Raw genomic sequence first — 17,384 nt, forward strand, 5'->3', positions numbered from 1 at the left:
TAAACATGATAAAATATTAATGACAGCCACCACAAACAAACAAGCAATGCTGTTAAGCACCAAGAAGTAGACAGTAATACGTAGGCTGTATCACGGACGTTCAAACAGACAGTGGTGTATATGCAGACCCAAGCTCAGACACTCAAGGTCCAGGAGGAGAACCAAGAACAGCAGCTGGATCATCCCATCTGGAGTTAAAATCATGGTCTGAAAGTACTTTAAATCTGAAATCCAAGCACTGTTCAAATGGTTTCCATTCATTGAGTTTCTTCTTTATTCAAAGCTCAAAACAAAGAATGATCAATTCAAAGACAGGAAAGCCAAATAAACTAAGAAAAGTTATTTTTTGTTTACATATGGTTTAAGAAATTTACAAATAAACTAGAAAGCAATACTAAAATTGAAAGCATTACAAAAACTGTTTCTGTTAAACTATATCGAAAAAATCTTTAATATTACAAATATATGTTTGAAAATGCATTCAGTCACTAGATATTTCAAACATGTATTAAAAATTCCCTTACAGTTGGTTTTTAATTTCCTTGTCTAAAAAGTTAACTCCCAGATACCTGGAGTTCACAGTATGTAAGCCGAGTCTGTGAACATATATGCAGAAATCTGTCACATGTCACACTCGTCAGGACTCTGGCTAGTTTCAAGGGGTCTCTTCACTGCATTAGTTTCTATTCTTTTTGAAGATAAGGAGTCAAGTCATTAGTGCTTCCAATGTAAACACTAACCTAAACTTCTGAGTGTACATGAATGCACACAGGAGAGTACTTTTGGTTCCCAGTCTCCAGCTCAACAGGATAACAAACACTACGATTTGATAAACTAACCTGCTCCCGTTCCACTCTCCTCTTCTCCTCCTCAGCCCTTCTCCTCTCCTCTTCTTCTTTGCGCCTCCTCTCCAGTTCCTCTAGACGCCTCTTTTCTTCTTGTTCTCGCCTTCGCTGCTCTCGCTCCTGCTGCCTCCTGGCTTCCCTCTCTCTTCTTTGTTGCTGCAGAAGAAGAACTGTGGAGTTACCAGGGATCCGCTGGCTGTGGTCCTCGGAGATTTGCCGACAGTGAGAAACAGGTGTCAATGAGCGAAACTCCTGGACCCTGCAGCCTCTTCTGACCAAGTGTTCTACATGTACCATGTACTTAACAGCTTCCCCATAACTACTGGTCACAGGTGTAACGTTCCTTTGAGCTCTTACAGGGTTTCTGTTCTGCTTTGACTCCAATCATCCTCACTGCCTACTGAACTCCACCATTCATTGTTATTAATGGCATCACTATCTAGGACTCTTAAATCAGAACAGAAAGAAATAAATGATTAGAGGGTAGAAAAAAAGGACAAAGAAGAAAAAAAACAAAAAATATCTTAAAAATTAGAAGTATGCACGAGAAAAAAGAACAGAAAGAAATGAGCATCAGCAAAGAAAAGGATCACTATTACTGCTGGGAATATCTCAAAGTTATAATTCTCTTTACAACCCTGGGAAGTCAGGATCTCATTCCTACTGTAACTCATTGCGACTACACAGAAAACAGGCTCAGAAAAATAAAATGACCTGTCCAATGTCACTGGCCAAAAAGCCTCTGCTGGAAAAGCCATTCTCCCTATAAGGCTCATTCTTAAGTACGCTCCACCTAGCACCCCCTGACAGACAGAGTGTAGAACCAACTCGGTAGACTCGGCCCGCTCCAGACATGCACGCAGTGTACAACAACAACACAGCTACTTCCCTAACTGTTCTTGCAAAATGACACAGTACCTGTCAGCAAAGCACTAACATGCTGTGGAGTCTAAAGTTTATTAGTTCTTTCTGTGAATATGGGAAATGCTAACATTCAACCAGCACTGTCTAATACATGGCGAACACTACCGCTAAATTGTAGCTTGCACGCATAAGGAAACGAGTTTATTAGTGGCTACTCCACTGGACAACACCTCTACAGAATATATCACTTTTTCAGAGAGAGAAAACTGATACAGCTCACGAATTCTATCTGTGCTACTGTGGCTAACAACAAGACTAAATAAAAATACCATATCACAAGGTTACAGTGGGTACACAACATAAGGATCTGTTAGAGCTTAGTACCCCTTCTGAATCTTCCCCATACTCCAGCAGCGTCTAAGGCATGTCCTGTGTGTGCTGGGCCTGGACGGGGGTGATGTCCCACTGAGACTGTGCAGTCTGCCCAACCGAGGTCCACGCTGACTCTCGGTACCTGCAACAGGACCACAAAGTGCCTGCTCTGCAGCTTCTAGGAGCCCCTTTCTGTCTTCAATACAGAGACTCGAAGATGACATGGGCCTTCGCGTGGGCCCTTCTTTCTTCGTGTTTTCAACCGTGTGCTGTGTATGTATTAAGTTTTTCAACTCAGAAACCGTATCTTTTGGTTTTTGATTTTTGGTTTACTATGTAGCCCAGGCTGACTTTGAATTTTCAATTCTCCTGCCTCTTTCTGAGTTCTGGAATGGCAGAACATGCCTGACATAAATGTATTTCTCAGAGCTAGAAATTTTGTTTAACTATTTGTTTAACTGTATGTTCTTCCCAACACACCAATGTCTTAGAATGTCTAAAGGCAATGTGGGGCTCCTGGATCAATTGGTTTTCTTTTGTTCTATTACCCATAAATTTGTCTTTTCTTCTTTTCCTATTTTCTAAGAGTTTTTAAACACTTCAGGAATTCTTACTACATTAAAACAAACAACAAGTTAAAAAAACCATCCTCAGGGGCTTGAGAGCTGGCTCAGAACTTAAGAGCACTGGCTCCTCTTCCAAAGGACTCAGGTTCAGTTCCCAGCACTCACAGGGTAGCTCACAACTATCTGTAACTCCAATTCCTGGGGATCTTGTTGGAGGCCATGGGAGTATACAGCAGGTGATAACTAGTGTCCAATAGGCTGACCTATTATCAGATGAGTGACCCTCTGATGGGAGCCCTACTTGGTAAGGCCATGGGGTCACTGTAGACAACTGTTTGACTCTTCTGTAATTTCTCTCATGAGTCACTTCATTTCCTCCCTAAGAGCAGCTTTGGATGTTTTCCCACTGCCTGTGTGTTTATCTCCTGAAAATATTCCATCTACTGGGCACACATATATCTATGGATCGTCAGGAAGATGACTTCTCATTAAGCTGTATGATTTTGATATATATAGAAATATGCTAAAATATGCTTCATAACTAGATCTATTATCCCACGAGGACTGTGAGGCACTTAGAAGCCGCTTTGTTCCCTTTACTCCGACTAACAAGAAAGTAACAAATGTCTCCTCAATCTAAGACAAACTGTACACAATCAGCTCGTTTTTTAGAGCAAGTTCAAACTAAACTAAAGGTTTTTGTGAATGGAGTATACGTTTTAAAACTTTACAGCTCTGCACAAGTTCAGAGTCGTGGGTGCCTAACCAAAGTTACTAACACAAAGTCTAAAAAACCCTATCACTTCTTCACTTGCCAAGAGTAGCTGATGAAACTGTGTCTCATAGCTCATCTCCCTGGGCACTGTGCCTGCCCTTTGGTCACAGTCACTCCAGAGACCTTGAAGCTTTGTGTGGCCATGGTAAAGGGCTCTCCCCTTGTCACTCACCCAAAGGAATGTGCTTCTTACCAACGAGATGTAACTCCTGTAATTTTTAAATTAAAACTTCAAGCCTCCTGTAGAAAGTGTATTCAGGCTAGATTGAACAGGAAGCTACAGAGAATTGGAACAGAATATTGAAACCAAAGATTTAAAATTATAGAATTGGAACTGAAGAATTAGAAGCTAGAGAACTATAGACAATTAGGACAAGAGAATTAGATCTAAGAATAATAAAAGAGAATTACCTTCAGACACTGTGCAAGCTATTATAGAAATCTTTCAATCCTCGCTCCCGAGAAGCATTCTCTGAGTTAGCCTGGGTGGTGGTCAGGGACCGGGACTTCCAGACCACTAAAGGATCTAATGCTGTCTTCTGGCCACTGTGGCACTGTGTGCATAGGTAGGCATAAGTAAAACCCCATACACATAGAATAAAATAATAAATCTTAAAAAGAAAAACCTCAACTATTGACTGAAAGTTTTCAAAAGGAATTTTCTTCTTAGTGTTAAATGAAACGTTTTAGAAATTTAAGTCCTTTGAAAGCATGGTTATATTTAGCCTTCTCCATGTACACATCACCTTTCTGAGGGGAATATAGGGTGCACGTGCATGTATGTGTGTACGCGCGTGTGTGTGTGCGCTGGGGATTGACTCCAAGGCCTCAAACATGCCAGGCAATGCTCAGCTACTACTGAGCTCCCCTGTCAGCCTTAATTTAAATTAAATCCGACTCGTGACAAGCACATGGCATCCTGGAGAAAACTGTTGTGGTTGTACTCAGCATCTCACACTCAGAGTGATGGAAGACAGAACTATCTATTCAGAGTTGAAACTCAATCAAATCCTACGATAATCTTTGCATAAAGTACAGATAAGCTTGAGGAATAGCTGGTATATGTGGGTAGGGTATCATATTTTCAAAGCACAGCCTCTGTTTCTCAGGACATAAGGTCTTTGAGTGGTCCAAAGTGTAAGACCTGAGTAAATCAGGAGTGTGGGGGACAAGGGAAGGATAGAAGAGAACAGGGAGGAAGGAAGGGGAGTGGAAAAATGTATAGCTCAATAAAACCAATAAAAGAAAACTAATAAAATAATAATAATAAAGTATCCGAGACTCAGAGACCTCACATATAAGGATCGATTTTCAAATAAGTACAGTATCAACAGTCACTTTTCAGAGATACACACAGGCCTAGAAATGACTGATTTATCCACTTGAGAAACCTGTATTAGCAAGTATCATGGACATATGAAGATAAATTTGAACAATGAGGCACATGCAAAAATTCCTGAGACTATCCCATTAAGCAAGTCTTGCCTAGAGGAAGAATGAATGAATGGCCAAGGCAAAGAATAAGACAATTTCTTTCTTACTTGCCATCCATAATAGACTTGAATATTCACAAGTATAAACTGAAACAAGAGTATAAGACTGCTCTAATTTAGGGAGGAGAAAAAGAAGACAGGTCCAGAAAGAATCACCAATGTTCAACCCCTTAGGTAAGTGGAGCAATGAGTGGTCTTGGCAGTATCTGGGGAGAGAAAGGGCAAATGCACCTCCAGGGCAGGGCAGAGAGGTGGACACCACAGGACAGAGGCACTGCTACACTGCACACTCTCCCCACCATCCTCCCAAGACCCGGAGTCTGAGAATCTGACCAAGAATCAACAGGACAGTTGTGAGCAACCAAAGTTCTTCACATTCAGAAAGACCCTAACAGTAGAATCCAAACAACTGACTTTCTAAATGTATTCTATTACATAGCTCTTTTTTTTAATGGTCCATTTATTTATTATGTATACAGTATTCTGCCTGCAGGTCAGAAGAGGGCACCAGATCTCATTATAGATGGTTGCGAGCCACCATGAGGTTGCCAGGAATTGAACTCAGGACCTTTGGAAGAGTAGCCAGTGCTTTTAACCTCTGAGCCATTTCTCCAGCCCCCTAAATATCTCTTAACAGATGATTAATATGAAAGGCTGTTTTCATGAAAGAAAATAACCTAAATGAAATGAATCTCCTGTTAATAACTACAAATATAATAGTTTAATCTTGTCTTGTTTTCTTGCATCAATTTAACAAACATCAAAGTGAAAGACTGCATAATGTTATAAGAATGATTCTCAAGGTCTCTCAAATCACAGATTTTCTTATTACTGAAGTGTTCTTAAGTGTGTCAGAGTAAATGCATACTTTTTGGGCTATTAAAATCTTCCCCAAGTCTGCCATACCAATACAGCTCGAAAGCCCATTCACACATGACCTGGATTTACTAGTGTTAGCAATATTCTAATTACTTCCATTCAAGAGGCTTGAGAACATGCTACTGCATACAGGTGACAGTGTGTTTGCTTATGTTACAGTTCTGATCACCTTTTAAAAGAGAAAAAAAAATGACTGGAATTTCCCAAAAGAAAATCCTCCCCATCTTAAGATACCAATGTTTGCTGAATTAAATTCTTCACCAAATTTAACTAAAAATAAAAGCACAAGACTGCACGTCAAAAGAACATCAAGAACTTACAAGAGGTTCTTATGAACAAGACAATCACTGCCAACTGGACTAGGCAAGGCCTTAGCTTCGGCCCTGGGTTGCCAGGCCCAGGGATAAAGCAGATCTTTAAAGCGGGAGCTGTGAAAAAGGCAGTGCCAGGCCAAGGCCGACCCTGTTGTCAGATGCTGATGTTTGCACAACAATGGCCTTTTGTATGAAGGCAAGTGAGGAAATGGTTCTTATTCCTTTGAAATGTGTGGAAAGCCTCTGAAAATTCTCTGAGGCAAAGGAGTTCAAATTTTCCCTTCTATGATCTCAGAGCCAAAAAACACAACAGACACAGGATGGCTTATTAACTCTTACTGAGAAACTATGTCTGCCTAATGCTAACCCCACTTCACAAAGAAATTTTCTTTTCTCTCACTTCCCTTTGCTTTTAATGTATTCACTTCCACCTGCCCCTCTAAACTGAATAATCCATGTGTCCTCCTGGGGAGAGGGACTCTACTGAGCACACACTACATGTCCACCCTGCTGAGGAAAGGACACAAGAGGGAAGAGTGGGTATCCTACTGCAGTGTTCACAGACAGAGAGGGGACAGCAGCAGGGAAGGGAGCCAAGAGTGTTATGGAAAGACTGGCCCGCGTGGACTCCTTCCTGGCACTAAGAGAATGTGACAGGAAAAGCAGAAAGCAACAAAACTAGAAAACCAGTTCCCAGATACCTACGTGAGCTGAGATGTAAGAACAAGCTCCTGTGTTGGAGATTCTGCAAGGCTGCTGGCTGACCGGAACTACTGGGAGACGAGCTTCTTGGCTGTCTTTAGCCTCTTTAATAACCATTCCCTGCCCACTGTGTCTGACCTAATAGCCATGATTACTAGGTAAATCCTTTGCTTCCAACAAAGGTTAGGAGGTCATCAGAGAGCAGGGCCTGGGGTGTGTAATAGGCTCTCCTTAGCAAAGCTAGGAAGTCGTCCTGACAGAAGCATCTTGACTTGTTTGTCTTTGCTCAATCACAACAACTTCATAAAGCTGTGATGTAATGGTAATATGTGATTAGGTATGTAACGTAAAGGTAATGTGTAGTAGGGTATTGGGGTAACACGGACTCTTCCTAGCCATGGTCACTCCCTCTGAGGCGAATGCTGCATCTGCACGCCATGTATAACACACCAGCAAACAGAAGGAGCAGCTGGTATCTCCTAGCTAAGGGAGAGGCACACAAGTACTGAAATATAATGGGCCTCTGCTAGGAAGAAAGAGGACACACCTAGCTGCAGCAAGACTAGTTTTAAAGCAGGGCAAAAGGGGGGGGGCTCTGCACCATGGCCCCTTACTCCTCATTTTAAAGCATTTCTGGCTGGCCTAATGAAAGGAAATTATTTAGGCTTTGGGAATTTTTAAATTATGTTTATTTAGTATGCACATGTGAAGAGCATGCTACCACAGTGCACACATGGAGGTCAGAAGACAACTTGAAGAGTCTGTTTTCTCCTTTTGTCATGTGGGTCCCAGGGACTGAAGCTCTGAGCCATCTCAGTGGCCCAACATTCACTCATCTCATGAATGGGGCTGCATTTCTTCACCTACATTGTTTATAATGGGAATTTTTTTTAAAGGAATTTTTATTTCCATTTAAAAGGGGGGCTAACATAGCCTTTTGTTGAAAGGGTTACAAATTACTCAGCCTCAAAGATTCCCAAATTACCTTTCTGGAAGCTAAAGTGCAAACAATGCTTACAACTGCCTCCAATTAAGGAAAAGGAGCTAGACCTCCTAGAATCCCAACAAGCAGATTCTGTTTGTGAGAACACTTGCCGTTCCAGTGCCTAGCTCTATTTTTAAGGTTTCTTTTTTATTGTTTGAGAATTTCACACATACATATAATGTTTTGATCAACTCCATCCCCTCATTCTCACCCCTCCAACTACCCTAACACCACATTTCCTCTATTTTTCTTTCTTTATTTCTCTTTTAGCAAATGAGTGTTTAGCCTGCATGTGTAGCATGTGTGTGCTTGGTGCCCATGGACTTATGAATGATTGTAACCCACACGTGGGTACTGTGAACCAGATCTGGGTTTCTCTACAAGAGCAACAAGTGTGCTCTTAGCCACCGAGCATCTCTCCAGCCCCTCCCCTATGTTTAGGAAAAGTGGAATCAGCGGTGACCCTGAGTATGAATTTACACTCGATCATAAACTGGCAAAACATGAGAAAAACATGCAAAGCAGACATCTCTAACCCACTAGGCATCAATGTACTGAGTGAAACAAATGACCCAAAAACATCAACGAACTTCAGCTGTCTTCACTGTGTGATCCTCACTGCCTACCTCACAGAGAGGAGAGATGCCAATCTCACTACTACAGCCTGAAAGCCACTGTCATTGCCTGCGTTACAAACAAACTCTAGACAATCCAGTTCATCATATCCCCATAGGGCAACCCTTCCCACCTGCCTGGGCAGTGGAACTAGACAGGGTCAGAGCTCATCCCAGTACCTGCAGTGAGTTTCCAAACTCATCCAAGTTTTCCAGTCTGTTCACAAAACAGTAAGAAAAGACTTAAATCTTTTTTTTTTTTTTTGGTTTTTCGAGACAGGGTTTCCCTGTGGTTTTGGAGCCTGTCCTGGAACTAGCTCTTGTAGACCAGGCTGGTCTCGAACTCATAGAGATCCACCTGCCTCTGCCTCCCAAGTGCTGGGATTAAAGGCGTGCGCCACCACCGCCCGGCAAGACTTAAATCTTTTAAAGAGATTTGCGAGTAAGCTTTTAAAAGTCCTACAAACACTTAATTTTTTCACTATAAAGTTCAGAGTATTTACATATCTCCCTTTGTGAGGCACACGCTGGTTTCCAAGCAGTGAGCAAAGCCACAGGATAAAAAAAGACACCGTGCCAGCATACTCGCTGCATGACCTACGCAACAGCATGCTTAGTTATTTAAAGTAAATCCCACTGGAAATGTCATTACAGGGCTTTATTTCTGATGATTCTTCTACTAGGAAAAAATTATAGAGGCGGAAAAAGTATGTTCAAATCAAATGGAAACAAATGATTGTGAGAAATTAGGGGCTATGGCATAGTAAATAAAAGGCAGTCAAGAAATGAAAATCAAAACACTCTTGATTCTCAAGTGAATCACAGGGAAACTACATTTCTGTGAATTAAAAATAAAAACCTTTAAATAACTACATTACCAATGCTGAGAATATTAATGGTGTAAATTAACATGGTGTAAACTGCACTTGCCTGCCACAGAACAAAATTATTCTGTTTTCTGAATTTCTTACTCCTTTTTAAAAAAATACATTTGTTGTATGTGTGTGTGTAGTACATGCAATGCACGTGTCACAGCACACGTGTGGAGGAAGACAACTTGCTAGAGTTCATTCTCTCTAATATACTACCTAGGACCTAGGGACCAAACTCCAGTTGTCAGGCTTGGTGGCATGAATCTACATCCATGGAACCATCTTCTTGGCCTGAATTTTTTACTCTTAAATCCACCCCAAAGTTAAGGCATTTTGAGAACAATCTTTTCCATATATATATATATATATGTCTTAAGTGTCAGAAAAATAAAAAATTGGGATCCAAAAGCCGAGAATGGAAAAGAAATCAGGTCAAGTCTAAGCAAGTCAACTTAAACACAATGGAAACACTATAGAAAGCTGGTCTGGTGCCATCTTCAGGACAATGGAGTTCTACACCTCAAAATACACATGTAAACTAAGTGTTGGGCAGGTCTTCAGCATGTTTTACAAGGAACACATTTCTAAGGTCCAGGAATGTGAAGCCTGCCAGACCAAAGCACAAGCTTCCCTTCAGAAGGTCTGAATGGCTACAACAGGGCCTGCACCTATTGTCTCAGTACCACATCACCTCGGCAACCTGGCGGGGTGTCTGGTAACCAACAGACATGAGTATGGAAAAGGAAAAGACCAACGCGGATGTCTCCTACCTCTTCCAGCCGCCTCCTCTGTTCCTTCTGCTGTTCAATCCGTTTCTGCCTCTCCGCCAACAGCTGCCTCTTATACTCCTCCTGCTCCCGGAGTTGTTGCTCCTGAAGAAGCTGCTGTCTCCGCAGAGCCTCAGAACGCTCCTTGTTCTCCTGCTGCAGTCTCAGGAAATCACGGCGCAGAGTCGACTCTCCAGGCACATTGACAATGGAACTGCAGAGTGAAGAGGGCTATCAGGGCTTCACGCATCACCTTGGCTCTGAGGGCGCCAAGAGCATGGGCATCCTTTTCCTCTTCTACACCCAATTCTCTTAATGAGAACTTGACCCAGGCGTTCAATCAACAGGTCAGGGACAACTATGTTTACAGCTCAGAAGGCTTGCATCATCCATTATCATTAGTAATGTCTGAAAAATCAGTTCTAGATGCTTAGTAGGCATTTCTATCAATTCAACAACACAATGGAAGACTGAGCTCACTTTCTATCATTTCAGTGGTCTCTCTTTGGCCCTCTTATTTTCCATCATCACAAAGAAATGGCACTCACTGGTGCTCAGCATTCCTTCATTTTCCTTCATCTGGCCAGCATCAAGCCTGCTCTGTATTCCCTACCTCTGCTCTTTAGGATCGGGGACAGCAGCAGGCCCCAAGCGGGCTTGTGAGTGGACTTTGCACAGGACGCTGAGCTAGTACTGTTCTGTCTTCCCCAATCCCATATCACACAGAACAGCAAGAATACAAACATGCTGCAATTCCTTTTACTACATATGCCAGTGTGTGTCTTACACATGCCATTTTATTCTCTAAAAGCAATTATAGTGTCATGAAATCAATTCTAATTTTGTGCAAATTTTAGTTTGAAATGGACTCAGATTGTTTAAGTTATTGTAGGACTTGTACCACTGTGCCTCCTGGAGCACTAAATGTCAGCAGCAGTATTTCCTCAGCCCCAAATATAAAACTGGGTTAAAAAAAAAACACTAGGTAACAGTTTGGAGTGGGGAGCTGCTCATAGACATCTGTCATGAGGTGAGGATGGGGACAGGAAGCGAGCCAGTGCTATCTGTTCCTGTGGAATGCCAGCTTCAATGGAGCTTCATCTCTCACAAAGCGGCAATGGCGGCGCCCTTACCTTGGCTCTCCTTCCTGTTCAGGCACTTCCTCCTCTTCCTCCTCACTCCCGCTGTACTCATACTCGGTTTCATCTACAAGACAAGCAGGAGCGTTGACACATCCTGACAGGCACCTGAGGAGGCGAGCATCTCCAGAGGCACGGTGACCAACACAAGATGCTCTTTCTGAACATGGCGGTTAGGAGAACTTGCACAGAACAGATGCTGCCTTCCCATATCAATGGCAGTAAATTCCTGGAGCTAGCCACACTCCCTACAGAAGTGCTGGGTTTTCAGCACCGATAAATTCTTAGCTGTGGGATTTTCTGTGAGAGTACACACAAGAAAAATAGTCCAACAGCACCAACATATTCACAAAGAAACCTATTATAACAAAGTAAATACAAATAGACGATACACATATACATGGTAGAGATAAATGGTAGATAAGTAGATAGACACAAAAATTATCTACTGAATTTAACCAAAGCAACCAAAATCATAACCAAATTTAATTATTTTTACATTCCAGCTTCTAGCAAAATGGCAAGAGAAAGTTTTGCTAAATAGAAATGAAAAGAGTACAACTGGGGACACCTTAATAACTGATCGCAAATGACACTTCAGAGTCACAGTGACCGACAGAGCGCAGTAGTCTTCGGAGTCGCAGTGACAAGCATCTTTCACGAGTCCCTCCTTACAGTGTTTACATATGTGTGTTGGTGTGTGCGTAGATGACACAAAGTCAGCGGGAACCCCGAGAGGGGATATGGCCGTTTACTGTGGCTTTACGCTTGCAGTGTACGTATACAGGAAGGTAGAAGATCATGTGACAGGAAAGTGGAAAGAGGATGTGAGGATGGAAGGGCACAGAGGGAGAGGGATGGTGGGGAAGGCAGTGGGAGGCTCAATAACAACAACAAAACTCCTCTATCTAAAAATGTTAGGGTGAAGCCTTTAACACTAGTTTATAATCTTCTAAAATTTATTCAATGCTATGTTAGAAAAAAAGTGAAAATAAAAGAGCCGTAATACCTTTCTCCCCCCTCTTCTTCCTGGTCCGGTCTATATGATCCTTCAGCTGGATTCGAACCTGCCTTTCATTGGGCTGGTCCCTTATGAAAGGGTGTTTCAAAAGCTGTTCTGTAGAGGGCCGCTGCATGTAATTCTTCACCAGGCAGCCTTCTATGAAGCTGAAAAATTTCTTTGACCTGTAAGAGGAAGTGAAACACATCATCAAACTTCTACCACAAAAGTATAGCTCCAAAATAGCAGTGAGAAGCCTGAAAAGCGGTCTGCCAATACGCAGCCACGCTGGGAGAACACAGGAGCCCAGGACTGAGGGCAAGGGGGCAGGAGCATTAATGTGGCTTTACACTCGCAGCACACCACTAACGATGTACCAGAAACCATTGTAAAAGAAGCCAGATTTAAAGGAAAAGAGGTTAAGGCTAATGTCACTCAGTTTCCACCACATCAGGGGTGTAGAAGAGGCAAGAGAATAGAGGAAGGGCTTCACTAAGGGAGGGGGGAGGACATGGACACATGGATGAAAGGACTGTGTACAGCACATGCAGGAGCACAGATGAAGATAGCTGTCTGGTATCCAGAAAACAAGAACAGACAGAGAGATGAGCAGAGGGTCTGTCTCAGTGGGCAAGTGCAGGGCATTCTGAACCCACTGATGCTCCATCCAGTCTTGCACTAGTTTGACTCATCAGATCCCAGGGCTTGATGAACAAAGGCAGAAGCAGCCGGTTTTTACTTTGGGGGAGGGCACAATAACTTGTCGCCCACATGTGTGCCACTAGTCACTTTCTGAGCTTTGCCCTTTTCCTGTTCCTGGCCCAGCGCATGAACACTCATACCTAGCCCTACCTTTGGTTGGAACATTTAAAAATGTATGTATGTATGTATGTATGTATGTATGTATGTATGTATGTATGTATGTGAATGAGAGATGGCTCAGAGGTTAAGAGCACTGGCTGCTCTTCCAGAGATCCTGAGTTCAATTCCCAGCAGCCACATGGTGGCTCACAGCCATATATAATGAGATGTGGTGCCCTCTTCTGACATGTAGGCATATATGCAGGCAGAACACTGCATATGAAATAAATAAAATCTTTGTAAAAATATATGTGTGTGTGTGTGTGTGTGTGTGTGTGTGTGTGAGAGAGAGAGAGAGAGAGAGAGAGAGAGAGAGAGAGAGAGAGAGAGAGAGAGAGAGAGAGAGAGAGAGGCGCGCATGTGTGGAGGTTGGGAACAACTCCATGAATTCATTTCTCTCCTTCCACCTTTACACAGGATCTGGAGATCACACTCAGGTTTCTAGACCTTACAAGGGGACAACTTCCTTTATTCACTGAGCAGTCTCATTGGCCCAAGTTAAGTCATTCTGCTGGGTTATCTTTTGATACTCAGTTCTGCGATGGTCTCCTGGTAAGCCTTTCCTGGTAGCACCCCACCCCAAGTTAAGACCATTTCTTCTGGAGAGATCTGCAAGTCACAGTTTATAGACTATAGTTTTGTTTCTTTGGTACATACTGAGATGGGTTCTTATTTTTCAACCTGTCAGTCATGTTCAATATTAACATACCACAAAGAGTATTTTAATAAGTTTTTGTTGAATGAATGAGTTATTCATCTTTATATTTACTTCAGTTCTAATTATGTCACTTCTATATCTCATATTTTCAAGCTATTTTTTCAGTTTAAGCAATATTTATATGTACATCTATCTGTGTTAGACTCAGTAAGAAACACACATGTAAAGTAAAGTAGAGGAAAGTTAAGTATACACAACAGCAGGTATATAAAGGCAGAAAAATAAAACTATGTCAGTGTTTAAGCATAAACCAAAGGTACAATATTGTTATTCCAAGTTGGGAACAAGAAGACTGTATTCAGGCAACAAGACCATGAACAAAAGGGCAAAAGTATCAGAGACTAAAGAGTCACTTTCTGAGGCTATTACAAAAGGCAGAAGAGAATGGAAAGACAGGTCAGGATCACTTCACAGAAGGGTCTAAGGTTAAAGAGGAACATGACAGTCTATGTAACATGTATAGTACAGCATCCTAACACAGATTACCAAACCTTGCACTAAGATCATTCATAGAATTGACTAAAGAAACAAGTGCTGACTCACTACACCAAAATTCCAAATTTTGAGACTCAATCCCTAAATTAAAAACCACTTATGCACCATGTCCACCAGATAACACTTAGGAATCAACCAGCCATGGTATATTCCTTAAAATCAGAAAGTGAATTCTTCGGACAGATAAGCCACTGGCCATTTCTGATAGCCATTTCTCCAGAAAAAGTAACAGAAATTACATCTGGGAATTAAGACAGAAATCACAAAGGAAGAAGCTTGCTGTACTTTCAAATACTTGGATAAGATGAGAATAGTGGCGCAAAAGAATCAATGTAGCATTTTACCTAATTTAGACAAGAGTTTGCCTGAAGAACCCATGAGGTATCACTCCCCATCTACCACTGTCTCTATTAGCATATACTACATGCAAATGGTTAACCAAAATTTACATATAATGGAGACCGTGTGAGTTATTCTTCATACATAATACTGATTTGTAATCCTTCCAGAACAGAATCTCATTAATAAAATCTCACAAGGAAAAAAAAGAAAGGAAAACAAAGACCACTTGGTTTAGCAGGAGCTAAATAGTTCCTCCAGCCCCTTAGCTTGACCCTGGAAAGCGCCCACTACACACATTTGTGTCCTTGGCACTGGTTATCAATGATGCCCAGAATCATCATATCTCACTTATTAATACATGGAACTAATCGGGGCCAAAATCTTTGCAACTGTGTGGTCCTTCGGATCTCTCTAAACACTGGTTTAACAGAATTAGGCAATTCTTTTACTTAGCATCGATTTAAGGTTAAAGGGTGTGTAAAGAAAGGGAAAAAAAAACCTTTCAAGTAAAAGAAAGGTGGGAAAGGAAAAGTGAAATGTGTTGAACACCAGGAAAGTAAACAAGGAGAAAGGAGAGAGGTGGGATGGCGTGTGCACCTACAGCTGAGGCAAAGGAAGTCTGCATGGCTCAGAACACAGGCAACCATGAATACAGCAGTCAGCAGAAACTGAAAAACCAAATCCAGATGGATGGACTGACTGTGAGGCCTTGTGTGTATTTCAGAGAGAGAGAGAGTAAGAAGGATACCATTAATTAATTGGAAAATTAGTAAGATTTCAAACAAGAGGAAAATGGAAAGCACAGTGGTGTGGCAGGACTAAACAAGCCGAGAGCAGAGGGCACAGAGGCGGGATGGGGGGAGAGCCAGGCCAGAAAGCATGGGGTGCTTGAGTGCAGACAGGAACTACCAGACAACATTCACGGGGCGGTTAGGCAAAACTCTCAGTTCCCCTCCCCAAAAAAAGAAACTGCCCCTCAAAGATTTAAATTTGACCAAAACACGTGTCTTCACAAGCTACGATTCTAAACGCTTTGCTCAGCGGTCATCATGCCTACCCTCCATGAGTGTCAGAATTCTGAACAACAAACTCAGAAAGCGGCAAGAAGGGGAGCTGGATGCCCGGTGGCGAAGGGCCATTCTGCTAACCAGCTCTTCTGCGACAAAGAGGTGTGCCCACCTGCCATTCTATAAACCATCATTACAGTAAATGTCCCCTTTATAGACACGGTCTTGCTCTATTATCTAGATGCTTCAAACCCCCACATTCAAACGTTCCTCCTGTTGTAGTCTCACAAGTCATGGGGCCTGCAAGCATGCACCACAGCCCAAATACCTTCCACCAATATTACAGTCTTATTATCATAGGACTTCCAACACATCTTTGCCATTGTTCTGCGACATATTACACTTAAAAGATGTTTAAACATTAAAATATAACCTTTTCTCTATATTTATGAAGCTACCAGGTGTCACTAGTCGTAAGTGTGTAATCCAAACACGTATCAAGAACAATAGCACAAAGAAATAAATGTACTTTAGATTGTTTGGGGGTGCTGACTTTTGTTACCGAAAATAGAATGGCCAGAATTTTATCCCAGAGCAAAGTGAAACTATTCGGGGTGGGGTTTTGGAGGGAGGGAAATCCATATACAGCTTACCATTTTTTGGACTTCAGTCTGGGAGGAGGGTTTCTAGGGATGAGAAACAGTGCTCTCATGGGATGCATGTCACAGAGAGCTGGGGAAAGGAGATGGCTGTGTCAGTAAGGCACGTATTTACTCATTCTTGACTTCAGGATTCATTCACAAATAATTTCAAATACTCTATCCCACTGTTCAACTGCCATGAATGTCAAGCAGCCGAGATGTATTTTACAAACCCTAGGCCATATCTTAAATTTACCATTTAAAAACAGCAAAATATAAGGAGAAAACCAACAATTCATAACTTCAAATAGACCCTAAAAAGTTTTCATAAATCAAAGATAAATATTAATTCAAATTTAAAAGGAGAAAATACTTAAGTCTTCAAATCACCTTTACGATTGTAATGAAAATGGCTGTTTCCGTAAGTCTAGTTTAAGGCTCAGAGCGGCTTGTGAAGGCCTTCAGAGCCTCCACGCAATACTGTCTGTTACTACAGCTAAAGTCACCAGGAAGAATACAGCTGAGTGTAAACAGTCTTTGTAGTTACCGTCTGTATTTACACAATCCGAGCAAGGTGAACTCAGCAGACACGCACACTAGCGTGTCACGGTAGATGAGACACATTTCTAGGAGGAACGTGGGGCCTAGACTAGCAGACACCAGTGTCCCAGTGTGAAAGAAAACAGGCAAATGAGTCAGCAATAGGTCCCCTGTCTCAATGGCATACAAATACACAAGGGACCCGGATTCTGCTTTGTAACTGCTTCTTTACTGCCAATATTTTTCATTCACTGAACAAGTATTTATTCAACAAATATGTGCGGGGCATTGTACAGTTTGTGCACACCTCGCTGAAGCAGACCAGGAGAAAATGCTACACATGCTTTCTTTCCTTATTTTCTCTACATTTCTAGTACAACCTTAATTAAATATCAGTTTCATGATCAATCAATTTACTGATTTAACCCAATCAAATCTTCACAAAAAGTTCCACAAATAAAAGACAGTATCTCAATTTATAAAGTCAAAATAAGAAACAACAAAATTTTAAAGATTAGGGCCCTGTTCCAAATGATATTTTTAAATGCAATTAAGAAAAAATAGCCCTTATTAAATCTGGAGCCCAGGAGGAT

The 17,384-nt window shown here is 41.8% G+C and overlaps 1 protein-coding gene across 49 annotated transcripts in view; it reads right to left on the reverse strand.

Moving 5' to 3' along the window:
- Nucleotides 1-17,384, reverse strand: part of Map4k4 (mitogen-activated protein kinase kinase kinase kinase 4) — a 137,555-nt gene that overhangs the window by 29,682 nt on the left and 90,489 nt on the right. For all 49 annotated transcript variants that reach the window (XM_075980356.1, XM_075980354.1, XM_075980338.1 and 46 more), the window contains exons 9-13: nucleotides 16,264-16,342; nucleotides 12,197-12,372; nucleotides 11,182-11,254; nucleotides 10,052-10,262; nucleotides 840-1,001 (exon numbers count right to left, since the gene is read on the reverse strand). In XM_075980356.1, the coding sequence (XP_075836471.1) occupies nucleotides 840-1,001; nucleotides 10,052-10,262; nucleotides 11,182-11,254; nucleotides 12,197-12,372; nucleotides 16,264-16,342 (701 nt within the window). The remainder of the gene's footprint in view (nucleotides 1-839; nucleotides 1,002-10,051; nucleotides 10,263-11,181; nucleotides 11,255-12,196; nucleotides 12,373-16,263; nucleotides 16,343-17,384) is intronic.

Source organism: Microtus pennsylvanicus, chromosome 7 (genome assembly GCF_037038515.1).
Source record: "Microtus pennsylvanicus isolate mMicPen1 chromosome 7, mMicPen1.hap1, whole genome shotgun sequence".
NCBI lineage: Eukaryota > Metazoa > Chordata > Mammalia > Rodentia > Cricetidae > Microtus > Microtus pennsylvanicus.